Below are 16,877 nucleotides of genomic sequence, written 5' to 3' on the forward strand. Positions count from 1 at the left end.
CAGGTTGAAAATTAAGACAATTTCATTTATTTCTTTTTTTCCCAACAAAGTCCAGTACATCTACATTAGATTGCTCACAAACAACCAACAGACAGGAAAGAATGAACCCATGTGTTTGTTAGTGAACTGAATGAATGCAATAATTAATTTAATAAATTAAAGATAATCACATCAGAACTGTTTTACACCCTTTCCCCTCCATTTCATAGCAACATCTTGAGATCACACAGATCCTATGTCTAAATAGCTTTGTATTTTGGTTACATGTATTAGTATCTAACCGCTTTTCCAAAATAAAAAAGCAAAAACAAAAAATAAAAAAATCTGAAGAGGAAACGTTACCTGAACCAAAACACATTATCACACCATAAAGGAACCAGAGCCCCAGTATTAAGTTATAACTAATCTCTGCAGATTATTTCACCGACAGGAACCAACCATGTGTACAACCACTGTTGTACACATCATCATGTATTCATTTGCCTGTGTTTATTTAAAACATTTCATATGTGTGTGTGTGTATGTATGTGTGTCTGTATATGAGAGAAATTTAAATACTAATATAGGAGCACCAGCCAAATAAATAAATAAATAAAGAAAGAAAATAAATACGTAAATGATATATATATATACACACACACACACACATACGTACCTGTGTGTGTAAAATGCACTGATAAACTTTCATAATATGTCCACTTTAAATATTTCACAGTTCCAAAATCTACAGTTGCAGTATTCTTCTGTTACACTTGCCATAAATGAAAAATGCATCAGAAATAACATTTAAAAAAAAAAAAATCAACAAATAAGATGCTCAGTTCAGTTGGTCTACATGAAGACCAGTTAGCACTAGTTCGGCCTGCAGGTGGTGTATGTAAGCAGGCCCCAGAAGTTTCTGTGATTAAGGAAGTACCCCCCCCCCCCGTCAGAGGGGTTGTAATGAGCTGGCAGTTCACTTTGGGGGATAAGCATTGAGATTAGCTTGAGTGGAGTCGCCAAGCTCAGCGACGGCTTTGTGTGCCGTGCTGGGAGTGTGTTTGCATTCATACCTTCCCTGGCCTCTAGTTGGCGCCACCTATTGATTTCAATGATCAATTTTAAGAGTATGCCATAACGGACAAGCTGGCTGACAGGGCTGGCCGGCCAATCAGTTTCCACTTAGCAAGTTTCCCTCATCGAATACTCTGAGTACTAATTTCACAACAGAGATTTCGATTTGAGACAAAAGCCCATTGCTGAAATGCCACAGAATTACCGAGCATCAGTGACGTGTTTGCGGTCGGTGCTGCAGCGCAAACGTTTCGGCAGGATTCCCTGCAAACTTAAATACGCCGTCCGTTCCAGCGCTCGTAAATTTTGAAGAGTAGTTTTTATTCCAGTTAAGAGTGGATAGAAAACAAAAGCACTGGACGTCAAAGCACTCCACACCCTGACAGTGAACAGGGGTTGAAGGTAAAGACCGTTGACCTTTTTACAGCCCAGGTGGGGCTGAGCTCTTTGGAAAGGGGAAGGGACTGGCAGAGTTGCCGTTTGATTTTAGTCAGTATTAAATATGTGTATTCATTGGACTCACTAGGGGAGGGGTAGGCAAGGAGGGCCATATCTATTTCTGATTTCACACTAACTTCCGCTCCTCGTTATTTAATTAACCCGGCCGTTTATGTGAGCTGAACACTGTTCTTGTGTCCGTATATGAAAGGTTTTACTGTGGTCCAACTTGTGAGTGAACTGTACCGAGTGGCCCTAATGTATACGGCTAATTAGCTAATTGAGTTAGGATAATTAGTGAGAACAAAACCTGCACAGGCACCAGTCTTGCAGGACTAGAGTCATCCACCCGTGGATTCATCCTTGTGGGCGAATGCGTCCCCACATGTCCCTTACCACTACCAAAGAAAGCAGGGGATTGTGGGTTCTCAGCAGGTAAGAACACCCTGCATGTTTTTGAAAGGGGTTACGTGTAGCTTTGATGTAACCAGCTCTACCGGCAGATGGCACCCTGTGAATAATTCACATGGGATACTGAGAGGAGACAGACCAGGCAGATTTCAGCATGGCAAAATAACCCTATGCTTTGTTCTTCACTGATTTTTTCCCCCCTCATCTTCACACACAAAGCTGTATACAGAGGAGAAAGCACAGCCGCTGCAGTAAAAAACAGTAGCACGGCTACTACAATCGAATGCACACGGCTCTACAGGGTTCTTATAAGGCCTATCCCAGAAGACACTGTGGTTGTTTCCTAGCTGTTGACTTTGACCGTCTGAGCCCGGCGACAGTTGGTCCCCAGTCGGTGAGAATATATTCCTACTTGATCTCAGCCGCTAACCTACCACAGCTCAGATTATGACCTGCTAGTGGCCAACCAACGTGAAACCGCCCACCCTCCACGCCCACCCCCACCCCCCCGGACTGAAGGCAAACTGGTACAGACACACGCACTGGTCTTGGCAGTGCCCCTCCCCAACCCATCTACAGAGATTATCCTCGTCTGTCCCGCCTACCCCACCCCCCACCCCCCCCATTCCTGCTTAGTAGTCTTGCCCCTGGTACCCTGCAGACCCGTCATAGGCCGGCTCCGTGTTGGTGGGCGGGGCCTCCATGTCGGCCACACCCGGGTAGGCAGTGTAGGGGGCGGCGGCCGGGTCCTGGCTGGGGTCGGCGTAGTCCTGGGAGAAGAGGGCGGAGTCTGCACCCAGCTTGTACCTCTGGAACCCCAGAAATGCCTGACCAGCCTTCAGAGCAAGAGACGGAGGGGAAGAGGGTAGCAGGTTGGGGGGGGGGGGGGAAGGGCAATGAGAAAGGAATGATAGAGAAATGGAGAGACAGAGGAGGACAGAGAAAGGGAGAGAAAGTGAAATGAGAAAGAAAAAAGAGGAGAGAGGGAGAAGTGGGGGACGAGAAAAAGAAAGAGAATAAAAGACAGAGGGAGGATGTGGAAGTAGATACATGGAAAGGAGGTGGGGATGCCCCCCCCCCCATGCAGAGGGCAGTGGGGTAAGGGGATCGGGGTGTGGTATACCACAGGGATGTACAGTGTCGGAAGTGACAACGGTTATAAAATTAGCAGGAAATGGAGGCCAACAGGAGGATGTGGAATGGTTGGGTGTATTTAAATGAAAGGTCAGTGGGTCACAGAGTGCACACAGGCCCTCAGCATCAGGTTTGAATGGGACCGCATAAATACATATGCAAGGATAGAGTATTTATGCACAGGTGTACAGGTGATGTCAGGGCATAATCAGATTCAGGACAACAGAGTATTATTATTTCAGATAAAGATTTTGAACACAAGAAATTTGTCAGAAAAGTCCCATCAAGAATAGAGATAGATGTATTCAGTCATATGATGGTTATTGATATATTACACAGGCATGCAATGAAAGGAATTAAAGGAGGTATAAGCAAACGGTGAATTATGGTTTTTATGGGAAAGAAGGGTCGGGAGGTGTCCAAATGATACATGAACACAAAGCAGGAGAATGAGAGTGGGGTTAGGAAGGCAGAGAGGGAGAGAGAGGGAAAATGAGCCTGATTAGTGCCGGGGAAGAAGCTTGTTAGTCTACGCATAAATTAGACGTTAGCGCTAATTGAGGCCATGGCTTTTCAGCGACGCTCGTCTCTGGCTCCTGGTGCGTAGCAGCACACTCAGCCCATTTCCCATGACCACACAGAAAAAAACCCTGCAAACCACTGCGTTTCAACGCCATTTGGAATTGTTTAATGCATACAGTGACAATAATAATCATAAACGTGTAAAAAATACCGCAACCTCCCCCACCCCACAAAGGTATGAAAAGCAGCTCCAACGGCAAATATGTTGTGCTGAAAATCATCAAGTTAAATGCAGAATCCAGAGGATGGACTGGCAGGCACAGACAGACAGAGAGGCCATAGGCACAGGGAGAAAGGGACTGACGCAGATGCTATGCACACATTACACACACACACATCCACACACACACAGCTACTGATAACCCTCTTAACGCACACACATTTGGAATGAGAAACCCTGAATTCTACACAAAAAGACGAAAACGAAGGCACTTGAGAACCACTTGAGAGACTAGAGCTCTTGAAATGGACTTGTATTGTGGACTGTCCATTCTCTTGAAGTGTGCTGAGCTCATGAATGCAGTAAAAACTGAGGTGGATTTATGGCGGCCAGGTTTCCTCAAGTTATTTTGGATCCTCCCAACGACCAGGTCCCAAAATCAACCGGCTGCCCTCTTAATGGGACACACACCTCACCTCTGACCTGTGCCACGTGTCCTAGACTGTGGTGTAAATCACTCTGGCTGACAGGCGACAGCATTGGAGGAGAGCCACAGTGCTCCTGATGTGCGTGTGTGGGCGGCATCACAGTAACTCAAGAGGCACAATTGGTGAAAGGACAAAAAAAAAAACAATAAGTCTGTGAGCTGGTTGCAAATCAGTTGTGGCAAGTTCACCCTGATCAAAATGGCGGCCACATCATGGAACTCAAACTTGAACAGGACGGGTCTGCCCAAGGTCTGCTTTAGGAAACGTCACATCTGCATTCGGACAAGACCGTGGCCGGGATTGGGTCGGATCCTAGCGGCTTATGGAGAGAGTGCCTGTTGGGTGGGAGGGGTGAGTGGTTGGCAGGATAGGGGGGATCATTAGACTAGGGGGGGTGTAGGCTGGGGGACGAAAAGTTTGTTGTACTCTTCTTCAAAAGACACATTCTTTAGCCGTTCCAAGGACAGCAGAGTCAGAGCCCCCTAGAGGACAGAAATCCAGGCAGAGCAGATATCAGGCACTGACAAAAGCCCAAAACCCCATTGAGCATCTCCAAACTTCCACTGCGAAAAACAGAGCCACCACGTATGCAAACAAACATGTCCCAAATTGCACACTTACACTGGCTGCTAGGTGACACATCCTGTTAAAATACTGTACCACACTGTGGACATACCACTCGACTAGTAACCAAATTCAGACCGTGTTTGTGCCAATGGTATTTTGAGTAGTTTTACAATGCTTGTTCCAAATTCAGTGAATACACACACACACACACACACACACACACTTACATACAAACACATGCACAAACACGCACACATACTTACATACACACACACAACACATATACAATGCAGTTCATAAGAATTTGGACAGTGGCAGAATTTGTGTTGTTTTGGCTCTACTCTAGCACATTGGATTTGAAATGAAACAATGAATCTGAGGTTAAAGTGCAGACTGACTTTAATTTGAATGTATATACATCCTTATCGGGTAAACCATGTAGGAAATACAGCCCTTTATATATTTGTTTGCATAAATGGCTTCTTTCATCTCCCCTTTCCCTCCTGTACAAACATTTACGGTATGCCATGATTCATGATGGATTTAATGTGGAACCCCTTGCAGTCCCAAAGCACAATGCTGAAACAGGAAGAAGCTTTTTTATTAGGGTGAAAAGTACAGTTATATCACCAGCGGCAGTAGCATTTGGCATTGGATGCTCATTCTGCAGTGGGGCCTGGATATTCCCTGCTCACTGTCACAGTAAAGGGAAAAACAGAAGGCCACACCCACTGACGAACGTGCTTACAGACACCAGATTTTGATGATAGCATAGCAGTGTGGATTGGTGTGGCTCAACCCTATAACCGTGGAGGACAACACTCAAGCTCTTTCCCAGACAGAGAACAAAAGAGTGTGTGTATGTGTGGATGTGTGTTTGAGCGAAAAGGAGAGAGGCTATGAAAGATAGAGGGGAGACTGTGAGTGTGAGACATAGAGAGAGAGAGAGAGAGGGAGAGAGGGTGTGTGTGTGTGTGCATATGTGCATAAGAGAGAGAGTGTGTGTGTGTGTGAGAGAGAGAGCGAGAGAGAGAGAGAGAAAGAGTGTGTGTGTTTGCATGAGAGAGAGTGTGTGTGAGAGAGAGAGAGAGAGAGAGAGAGAGAGGGATAGAGAAGGTGATGCAATACAGACCCAGGTGAAGATGGAGAAGAAGGAGAATGCGATGGCGGCTCTGGCTGCGTCTCCGCCCTCCTTCAGGGGGTTGTCCTCGAGCTTGGCCACCTGCCACTGGTTGGCCAGGAAACAAAACCCCACGAACCACATGAAGGACCAGAATGCTGAGAGAGAGAGAGAGACTGACTGAGAGATTGAGACTGACTTTATTTTATATTATTAATAGAATGTTATTACTATTGTAATACTACAACTGTATTTCACAGCAACACAAATACTATTTATAATAAAAATATTATACTTCTTTATTTTTTATTATTTATTATACATTCTGTATTGTACTACGTCTACTCCATTCACTTTTTATGTAATAATCTAGCCAAAGCATGTATAAGCTTATTATACCAATAACAACTACTCAATTTAATTTCAGATTGAACGAGTTAGCTAACAATAATCTCCAAACCTGACACGGTTTAGAGGTATCTTGTGGTTCCGCAGATGCCCAGCAGGGGTCTTTACTTGTAGCACATTTTGATGCTACAACATATTGCAGGACTAGATTACCGTTACTTTACAAAAGAAAGGAATATCGTGTTTTAGAGTGAACGTATGTGTGCACCAGTGTCGCGTTGTTAGAGTGTGAATATTTACAGACGGGCAATGTATGAGATGTAAGGGACATAGGATTGTTGGTTATCAATTATAGCGGTCCATCAACGCGCGTAGGCTTCAGAAGTGAAAACAGCAGGCTGCCGCTATCGTTGAGCACGGTTGCTAAGGCTGACGCAGACAAACGAAAAGACAAGAGGCGGAGAGGGACTGTGCCTATTGTTCTCATGCTAGCAGGCTGTTTGCCACTGGCTTTAGCCAACCAAAATAAATAATTAACATAAACACACTCGTGCATCGCATGCGTTGAAGCGCCACAGCTACATACACTGCCCTCAGTGGCCCCTCCCCCTCTCCCATTCTGCCTTAAACACACGTGTCCTCTAACCGCTACCAATCAATGAAATGCGTGCAATGCAAATTAATCGCCGACCTCTCCTCTCACGGTGTTTTCATTTCCACACCCCTCCTCCGCTTTTCCTTTGATGGGATGTTCCGCAGGTTGAAGGGTTGACCACCTGCACCCTGCAGAGCATCGACCCAGCACTCCAGAGCCAAGCGCGCGGAGTCTGCCAGCCTCTATCATCTTTACAGTTCACATTCACAATTCATGCTCCTCCTCGCTGTGCTCCAAATGCTGTTGAGACTATTCTCTCGGCACAAATGTTGCCTTTTAAAGTGCACCCTCCGTCGTCGGCGTACCTTGTGTATGAAATCTTGATCGATTTAAATTAATTTTGGCTCACAGGGGAGTTAAATATCGCTTAATTCCACCCCTCCTCCCTCCCCTGGCCTTACCGGACACCCCGATGTCAGCCAGCACAGCTTTCTTGCGGTCTTTGACGCTGCTGATCTGGGGGAAGTAGATGTCCAGCGCCAGGAAGGCCATGCAGCACACGAAGGCCAGGGTCCCCATGGCGACGCCGTAGTTACAGGCGTTCTGGTTGCGGTTGAAGATGCAGAACTCCTCCACCTCGTCGGGCCGGTTCACGTAGCCCTCGTTGGCGATGGAGCCGAATATGACGATGGCGAACAGCTGCGAGGGACACACAAGGGTGGATGAGGGGGAAAATAAATTTCTAAATTCATGCTAATTTGATGTTAATTTCATGAAAGAGGCAGTGGACAATACATGTGCCAATGGAAGTTCTATCCTGGGGCACACCTTCTTCATGAATATGAATGAACATATTGAATTTTTGCCCCCAAAACTCCTGATATCAGCAGTAACCTCCTAGTGCCGGTGTGTGAAACGCAGAAACAGGTCTGTGGATTCTTTAGCCAATCAGTGACTTCAATTAAGTACTTAACTGCACTGAGTAGAACCCAGAGCAGCTGTATTTACTTCAGCCCATGCTGCAGATTTGGGAGGATTTTGGGTTTTACATTTATTCAGCTAACTCAGTAATCCTGTTTCATGAAACGGGGCCCAGGACTGGATTCTGACACTCTTGTTCTAAAGGAAGGAAAACAAAAGCTACCCATTTGGTTAAAATAGAAAATCTGTGCTTTGACTTGGCAGTGCAGCATTGAATCAGATGCTGAACACAAACGCCAGCTTGTTTCTCATGGCTGTGGCAGATTATGCACCCCCCCACTCCACCCTCTCCCCCCTCCAACATCCCCCCAGCAGCCTCTGCCTCAACACCACCCACATGCCCTCACCCCCCCCCCCCCCAACAAGAGCAAAGCCATCTATCACCAAGGTGATCAAAGCAGCTGCTGGGTGGGTCCACCAGGGGGCCACCATTTAAACAGCTGTCGGCTGCTACTGCCACTGAGGGGCCTGACGGGCGGGGGGAGAGGGGGGCGGGAGGGGGGGAGCAAGAGAGAGATATTCAGAGATATTCACATATAGCCTGACACCTCTTTATCAAAAATTCACTAAAGAACCTCACGAGGACAGCGCACCCCTGTCTCACTGCCGCCTCCTCTGGCTGCCCCAGGGAGTCCGCCCCTCAGAGGCGAGTTCTGGGGCAAGTGGGTCAGGTCTGGTCTGGCCTGGCCGCAGTGCGGCAGAGACGGATCCGGTCTGGGGAGTCTGTATAGAAACGCGTGTCTCGTTACACCACCCCATTATGCCCCGCTTTCTGTCCGCCAACCGCTCGTCCCTCAGCCGTCATCAAATATGCATGCTTCCAGTGGGCCCTCTGCACATGTCTGGGAGAGCCCCAACCACCGTGCCTCCCCTGGGATCCGGATTAGAGGTGGGCGGGGCTACGCTCAGACAGGAGGCTTCCTCATCTTTTCCTGAGAGTATCCAGATCACGATCCCAGCGTTCCACGCCTCCCGACTCAGGGAGTTTGGGAATGCGTGTCACAGAAAGGCCACACGGGCAAAAAAAAAAAGAAAAAAAGAAGAAGCAAACAATCGTCTGTGCTGATGGTACTACCATGAGGTGAGAGTGAGGATCACAAAGCCTGTAATGGGAAACAAACTGTCAGTTCAGATTTCGAGCCCATCACTTCTCTATCACTCTCTCTCTTTCTCTTCCTCCTTCTCTCTCTCCCCCTCTCTCCCTGGCACTGGTGAATGCCGCTTAGAAAAGTAAGCTGGGTTAATTTGTCGGAACTAAAGCCGGCGTTCACAGTGGCCCTCCAGGACCAGGGCTGCGCACCGCTGGCATTTAGTCCTGGCCTGTGATTGGGCCCGGAGTGCCCTGGGATGTGGGCCTCTGACTGAGGCTAGAGCTCGGCTCTCCCAGGTACATCCTCTACCTGGAGTTCACTTTCAGTCAATGCCTGACATTTTCCCAGGGGACACAATATCAACCTCAGGCCATGATTTGAAATACATGAGAAATGCCGACCGTCAAATGAAATGATAATGCGTGTGGAGCGAAGTCCACAGGAGCTGGTTCATGGTGTGACTTGTGCTGTCAGCTGCACGGGGGGACTAACATAGAGGACTACTGTGTGCTATTGCGTGCTTATCTCCCCTATGCCACAGAGTTCCTAAATGAAGTGTGTCTCCGTGGTTAAAAGACTTGCTGCGTTACTCAAACTTTTTTTGTCTTTGGGTTGCAGGACCTCATATGCCATCTTATCTCACAGCATGATCGGCATAAAACTTGCCTGCTGTATGTTTTCTGGTTCTACCAATGAGGCCTCTGTGATTCTCAATTCAGTCTCCTTTGGTCTTCCCTCTTTTCCACACAGCCTATAAATTAGGTCTGTGGATTCCACTCAGTCAGAACATGGCTATGTGTCAAGCAGATTCATTCTTCTCTCTCTTCTAACAATTTTTTGGTTCTCAGGCCCAGATTCCAGATCTCTGGCAATCTCGAGTATCCACCAACCTCCTTCCATCACTCAAATTCCAATCCTGCCCCCCCCCCCACCCCCAATTCTTTCATATCCACTTCACAGCCCTTATTTAGAGACATGAACATCACTGCATGCAGTTTAATGCATGGGTGGGGGGCAGAGGTGGGAGAGATGGACCCAGACGGGTTTTAACGGCCGTGTGCGATTGTGGCCCGAATCCCTGTGAGGGGGTCCTCCTCTCCTGATGCTGTGCCCACTGGACCCATTTAGACCTGCGGGAGGCGCCACTGCTCATCCGGCGTCGTTCTCCTGCCTCCTCCTAATCAGCAGCCAAGATCTCAATCCTGCTGAATCACAAGGCTGCTGCTGCAAGAAGGCAGGCATTGTGGAGGCCACCACGTGGGGTCCTGATCTTGTGACAATCAGATGGAGGCTTGCAGGCTCTGTATTAATCCTCATAGGATTGTGTGTGTGTGTGTGTGTGTGTGGGGGTGGATGTGATTGAAAGCAAAAACCTCCATTTACAGTGAAAGATTTGTGCACAAGAGAGTGTCACAGCGACCTTACTCAATGTAAGCAAGCCAGAGGTTGTCTGTGTACCTGCTGCATTCGTCTGTGGAACAGTGCAACTGCGTGAGAACAGCAGCGTCAACTTACTGCCAGCATCCAAAGCACCGTTGCTGTTCCTGCGTCAATCTCGCATAACACAGCATGTTTCTGTGACTTTGGGTCTCTCTGTCTGCAGCTCACTGTCAATGTCGTACCATCTATTTCAGCATCACTGTGTTGTACCTAGGGGCAGCAGTGTTGAATAGTGGTTAGGGAACTGGGCTTATACCTCCAAAGTTTTAGGGTCAGTTCCCAGGTGGGACACTGCCATTGTTCCCTTGAGCAAGGCACTTAACCTGTATTACTTCTGTTAATATCCACCCTTATGAATGGATTCTATGTAAAGAATGCAAACTCTGTAAGAAACCAGTGTGAAAGAAACCAGGTGACAGAATTTCCTTATGGGGGATTAGCATATGTTAGGGTCAGAGTATCTTTAACTGCATGAGTTTATCACACACGCGCACACACACACACACACACACACACACACAGCAGTCTGGCAGGGAAACCACAGTGATAGATTTCGGTTATGACCTGTTGAGCACACAACAGCCCCTCATTACAACACACTGTCCCCTAAACACTCTGCAGTGCTGACGGTGTAAACAGTCTCTGAACACACACAATAATGAGACTGGTGCTGAACGGCACAGCACAGCTGCTGCAGCCCAACACTCTTCAATCTAGGCCAACCTGCTACTCAACACAGCATGCAGCACGGCAGCAAGCAGCCGATTATTTCTGAACATCTGGGCCGATGTGCGAGCCTTAATGAAGCCTAATTACAGGCTTCTGGACCTGCGGTCGGTACGTTTCAGTTTATATGAGTGCGTGTATGTGCACACGCTAGCTCACACACACACTCACACACACACATGCTCGCTCACACACAAACTCTCTCACACACGCACGCAGACAAACTCACACACACACACACACAAACTCACACACACACACACAATCACAAACACACACAACTATGCAATCCACAGTGTGAAAATGTGAGCTGATGCCTTTGTGGAAAAACATTGTGTGTTTAGATTTTCTTTGGAAGACATTCCTTCTAAATGTGTGTGTGCTTCATTTCATTTCCTGTGGATCAAGCAATTTTTCTTGTTTCTCTGCAATATGCTAATTTCCTTAGTTTTATAAACCACAGTACCGGGAATAATCGTCATAAATAATGCATAGTTCCCCTCCCAAGCGGTCTGACAGACGAACAGTCAGTGATTTGTGACTTGAAGGCCCATCAGCAAATCAATCAGGCTGCATCTCTTGCAGTGCTTTTTTAAACAAATTTCTGCAGTGTACTGAAATCCTTGAAACCTCCAGCAGTGTTTTTCTGATTGAAGTACGAGGGTCCGCTTGTGTTTACTTGTTTCTGTTCCAACCAAAACTGCAATTCCCCATCGATCTACAGCCTTAGGCATTCACATTGGTACAGGATCCATAGCTGTCGGGATCCATAGCTATCACTGTCTGCAATTTATTTACTGTAATGTAACGTAATGTAGTTGCATCCATGCCTCGTGGGCAGGTAACTCCAATGGAAGAAAATACTTCCTAAAATAATGAGTGACCTACCAAAGACCAGAAAGCAAAACAAACAAAAAAAGACTTTTGGAGTACCTGTGACTGTATGGAACAAAGTACATTTTCAATAACATTTCACAAAACCACACCATTCACAGTTCAAAATCACCACTGACCTTTGACCTCCTGGGAAAACACAATTACGGTACTTGATTTAGTACTGGAGCCTCACAGCCAGAGGAACACCTTACAGTAATACTAAGGCAGAGACCTCCTTCTGCAATCTGAATGGATGGAACTAAGTCTGACCTCATTTCCTTTAACCAGACACTTCCTGCATGCTGGGACCGGCCATATCGACTCTCTTCTGAGAGATGGGCGATCACTCAGCTGATTGGCTGACTGAGCACAGAGACTGCAGTGCTTGGCTCACGCACTGGTGGTAACGGCAGGTTTGAGGTTTACAATGTGTTTGTAGCTTTAGGCAGATTCATTGATTTAAATGTGGGAGTCACACTAGATTCCCAAAAGCCAAAAGCGTGGATGGACTCCTGCCCAATGAAACTACAGCACCAGACTGTTGGACAACAAACGAATAATCACTAATACTAATAAGACAAGACAAGACAAAAAATCGAGGAAGCAATTAAATGCACATTTGCAGTAATCTTAACAGAAGAAGTGACTTCATGCTTGAACAAAAAAAAAGAAACAGGAAGCACTTGGAAGACCCTTGGATTGAAGGAGAGGATGTGCTCCAAATTATTGTAAAAACCGCAGAAGTACAGCTCAGATCCACAGGCCAGATCACATTTAGCGAACGTGCGAAGGCTTCCTGTCTCTCACTTTCGGCTGTGTGCTGCCTGAGCTTTACGGAGCATCCTCCCTTCCCCCACAATCCCTCTGTTTTAATCTCTGTGACCTTGTGTACAGTGAGTGAGCGAGAGAGAAAGAGAGAAAGAGACACCGACAGAGCAGTGACCGTCAGATCCCCTGAATCACAAGACAGAAAGCAGAGATCTTCCCCCTCTCCATCTTTCTCAAATACAAACACAACAATAAGCATGTGCACACCATGTGCATTGTGTTTGCATGCCGTAATACACAAATTAACACAAATGTATTGAGTCATTCCTCAACCTTCAAACTCAGAAGCCGCTTAACAGTGAGTCCACAAGAAAAGGGAACCCTGGGAAAATGTCTATTTGGACCTCTAAGGTCTCCACCCGCTGCCGCTCATCTTCCTAATGGCCATTTTCTCTGGTCTGGAAATGACACTGAGGAAAGGTGTTTCACTGCTATTAATCTACCCACAGCAAAGCAAGGGGGAACGGCCTACGTCAGATTTACGAATTCAGGGCACGTCCGGCTACCTTTCGCCCTCCTTCATTTCAACTGCGTGCTGACTTTTTCCACGGAAAAGCTGTAATTAATTCCAAGCTCCAATAAGACACGGTGAAGGGAAAAGGGCGGTCAGGCGGCAGATATTTGTTTCTGCGAAGAGCCTTAGGTGCCCTTTTCCATCAGACTACAGCAGAAAGGCCTACGAGCTGATTGCACCCTGCCAATCTGGGCAAGTGGTGCAATTAGTTACACTTCAACAAAGAAAATCATAACCTCATCGGTGACATAGAGAATCCTGCTATCCAGGCTACGAACTGGGGAGTATGAGGCAGGCCGTTGCATTATTGTATATTACTGTTACACCATCATATAGAATTAAGTACCGGAATATTTCGTCTTCCATGCTACATTCACTCTGTTGGGGAACTGCAGCCAAACTGGGTCCCGCTATTTGCCCTCCTGTATTGCAGAAGAAATCGTTCTTTAGCGGCGAGCGCCGCGGCCTCGCGTAATAATGAAATGAGTATCAGCGGCACTTCCTGGTGGCTTTTGTTGCGAGCACTGCGGCATCGTCCCGCGTTCGCACCATTTCGGCGGTGCTCTGCCCTTCTGAAAGCTCACATACAGGGGGGCTCTCCGAAGGCCTGCCCGCATCACAACAAATTCGAGTCACGCGGGGCAAGAAAAGAAGGAGCACAGAAAAAGAGAGGAAAAGAAAGAAAGCATGGCAGGGCGTGACTGTTACCATTTCCAGAGCAGTGGCCCTTTTGATGCTTGTCTGTTTCCTTTGGCAGGTGGATTGATGTGTGAATTAGGGTTACCGGTATTCAATGGTAGTTGCACTCAATCTGATATTGCCTGTTTTTAGCTGCGACCGCAGCTCTATAGCTCTGTCTGTCGGTCGGTTGGTCGGTTGGTTGGTCGGTTGGTCCACAAAAGTGTCCCACCCTGTAGCGGCCACAGTTTTCGTCCCAGGAGGCTGAAATTTGGCATGGACGTTGGTCATGACAGAAGCTGGAGCTGAGTAACTTTCAGGCCGATTGACCAAGAAGGGGCATGGCGATGGGCGTGGCCTATCAAAAAGCACATAACTCCCGAATGGATTCACAGATTTGCACAAGATTTTGTGGAAAGGTTGGTCATGAGCTAAAGAAGAGGTCATGTGTTTGTGTGAGGGTGTGTGTGTGGATGCATGCACACATGGATGCATGCGCATGTGCAGTCGCAGCTATTGCGGATTCATGCTTGTTTTTTCATTTTTTAAAGGATAGCAGATAGCCTGCCCTCCTTTCATACTTTTTGGCTTTATTCAAACAGGGAGAAAGCAAAGAAGGCAACAGATTGAGAAGGGACCACAGGTGAGAAAGTGCCATGGTGGGGATTGAACCCCCGCCAACTGCACATGGCTCACTGATGCTACCTGCTTTTTAACCACTCAACGCACACACGCGCGCACGCACACGCACACACACACACGCACATACACACACGCACACACACACACGCACATACACACACACGCACACACACACACACACGCACACACACACGCACATGCACACACACACACACATACACACACAGAACCTATAGTACCCATGGTAAGATAATAACAACAATGTCTGAGGAGTTGATGTCAGGTAGGACTTTTCCTTTGGAGGTTTTTTCTTGAGCTATATCGTATGTACATTTTCATTTCACAAAGAAAAGCTAAACAAATTTTTACTATTTTTTGGATTTTTGTTTATAAATCCTGTTTAATCTGTTAACAAACGTGACATAGTGAAGAAACCTGATTCTGCTCAGTTAAGAGGGCAAGGCCCAGCTACTTAAAGAGGGCCTGGCATGAATGGTTTGAGAGGTTTAACCTTGTCTCCTCATCCTGTCATATGACTCTCTTTCTATTCCCATTCACTACCACAGTCCTGCTACTGGGGCTCCAGCCTGTGAGTTCATTCAAAGCTGTAGCTGCTGGCTTTTAAAGGAGGTACAAATGGTCACAGTTTTGGACCTGGGCTTGGAACCAGAAGGTCACATGACAGATGAAGGTCACATGACAGCCCCACAATACTGATCTAGCGGTGAAAAAGGCAACCCAAATTGTCTCGGTAAACAGTTGGACATTTAAAAGGATAGCATATACATGTATGCTATGCGAGTGGCCCTGCTAACCCATTAAAGCAAATCCTGCTTATCCATTATCATTTATGAGTGAAAAGATCTTGCATGCAGATGTACTTACCCCTGACCTACAGACCTTTAGAGGACGGTGCCAACTTCCCAGAATGCAGCAGGAGCTGCCAATGGTTCAGGATTTTCCGACATATAATCTTCAAACAACACCCTCACAAACTTGTTTGAGGTCCAGGGACAGTCAAGGAGCTGCCCTGGTAAGTAAAGCTGGTCAAATGACGGGGCTTGAATGGCACCAGAAACAGGAACAGTGGTGGCTTTGTGTGGGTTCAGAGGAGTAAAATGTTGCCGAAATCAGAAACCGGTTAATTAAGCTGATTATCACAATTTATCCTCACACAATCAAGATAGACACATCTAGGGTGTCAAACTAAAACGTCCCTAAAATACCAGCATTGTGTTTTTGCACGTAAGGACCCTGGAGCTAAAAGACTGAACAAGAACACCTTTCAAAGTCTGAGGCGGTGTAAAAGAAGGTTTGAATCTTTTAGCCTGATCTTAAACACAAATATGCTTTTATGAGTGCACTTTCGGGGATGCTTTTTGATCACTGCTGCACACTTTCATTTTGAACTTAAAGGCTTTTGTCAAAAATTCTTGCAAAAATAGGAAAATTGAAATTGGGAAGTGAAAAGTTTACCATGAGACAGCAAAGAATGTTGGCTGACTAGAGACTAATAGCCTATCCTACATAACATAACCCATAATGAACGACATTCACCCTTATGTAAATTGGTCAGGAATAGCTTTGGTAATGAACACCAGAACTCCAAAAGTGACTTCATTTGAGAAAATGAAGGCATCAACAGGTAACTTGCACTAATCGTATTGCTTATTGTATGTTATCATATAAGACAGGGGAAGTAGGCTTATCATAAAAATGAAATTATAATGGTAGACGTGTTTAAATGTAGCCTACATACTGCGCCGAGGCGCAGCCTACAGTATCAGCTTGTCTATGTTAAGTAGCCTACAGGCTAACGATAGACGGAAACCATTTGTCGGAAGTAGTCGAATAATTACTTTACGATGTGTACATTCTGAACAGTAATCGATAAGTATCGTTCTCATTTCAAATTTCGCCGGAACACAATTTTATTTAGGCCTAGCATAATTCCCGAGAGTGTAAAAGATTTATCTGTATCTGTGAAGCGAGCAATGCTGTAAAGCGGAGGTCCGCTATCACTGGCTTTAATTACGGTCCGTGTCACCTGACTCTTAAACCCTAAAGCCTGTCATTCGTTCTCCAGAGCAGAGGCCATCGTGCACGTTAAACGAAAAACAATAGACAGCAATCAATTGCATACACCGCATGAAAGATTAATGTTACATGCGGTGTCGGCTGAAGCACCTGGAACAGTGATATGGG

General features: G+C 46.4%; 1 protein-coding gene across 2 annotated transcripts in view; it reads right to left on the reverse strand.

The window, feature by feature from the left end:
- Positions 1 to 4: 4 nt before the first annotated feature.
- The window catches only part of LOC135243869 (synaptogyrin-1-like), a 17,912-nt gene continuing 1,039 nt past the window's right edge, over positions 5 to 16,877 (reverse strand). Inside the window, exons 2-4 of one of the 2 annotated variants that reach the window (XM_064315961.1) lie at positions 7,358 to 7,595; positions 5,966 to 6,111; positions 5 to 2,738 (exon numbers count right to left, since the gene is read on the reverse strand). In XM_064315961.1, coding sequence (XP_064172031.1) covers positions 2,535 to 2,738; positions 5,966 to 6,111; positions 7,358 to 7,595 — 588 coding nt within the window. In that variant the 3' untranslated portion in view covers positions 5 to 2,534. Of the gene's footprint in view, positions 2,739 to 3,095; positions 4,749 to 5,965; positions 6,112 to 7,357; positions 7,596 to 16,877 lie in introns of those variants that run through there. The other variant, XM_064315962.1, reaches the window with a different exon arrangement.

Source organism: Anguilla rostrata, chromosome 17 (genome assembly GCF_018555375.3).
Source record: "Anguilla rostrata isolate EN2019 chromosome 17, ASM1855537v3, whole genome shotgun sequence".
Taxonomy (NCBI): domain Eukaryota; kingdom Metazoa; phylum Chordata; class Actinopteri; order Anguilliformes; family Anguillidae; genus Anguilla; species Anguilla rostrata.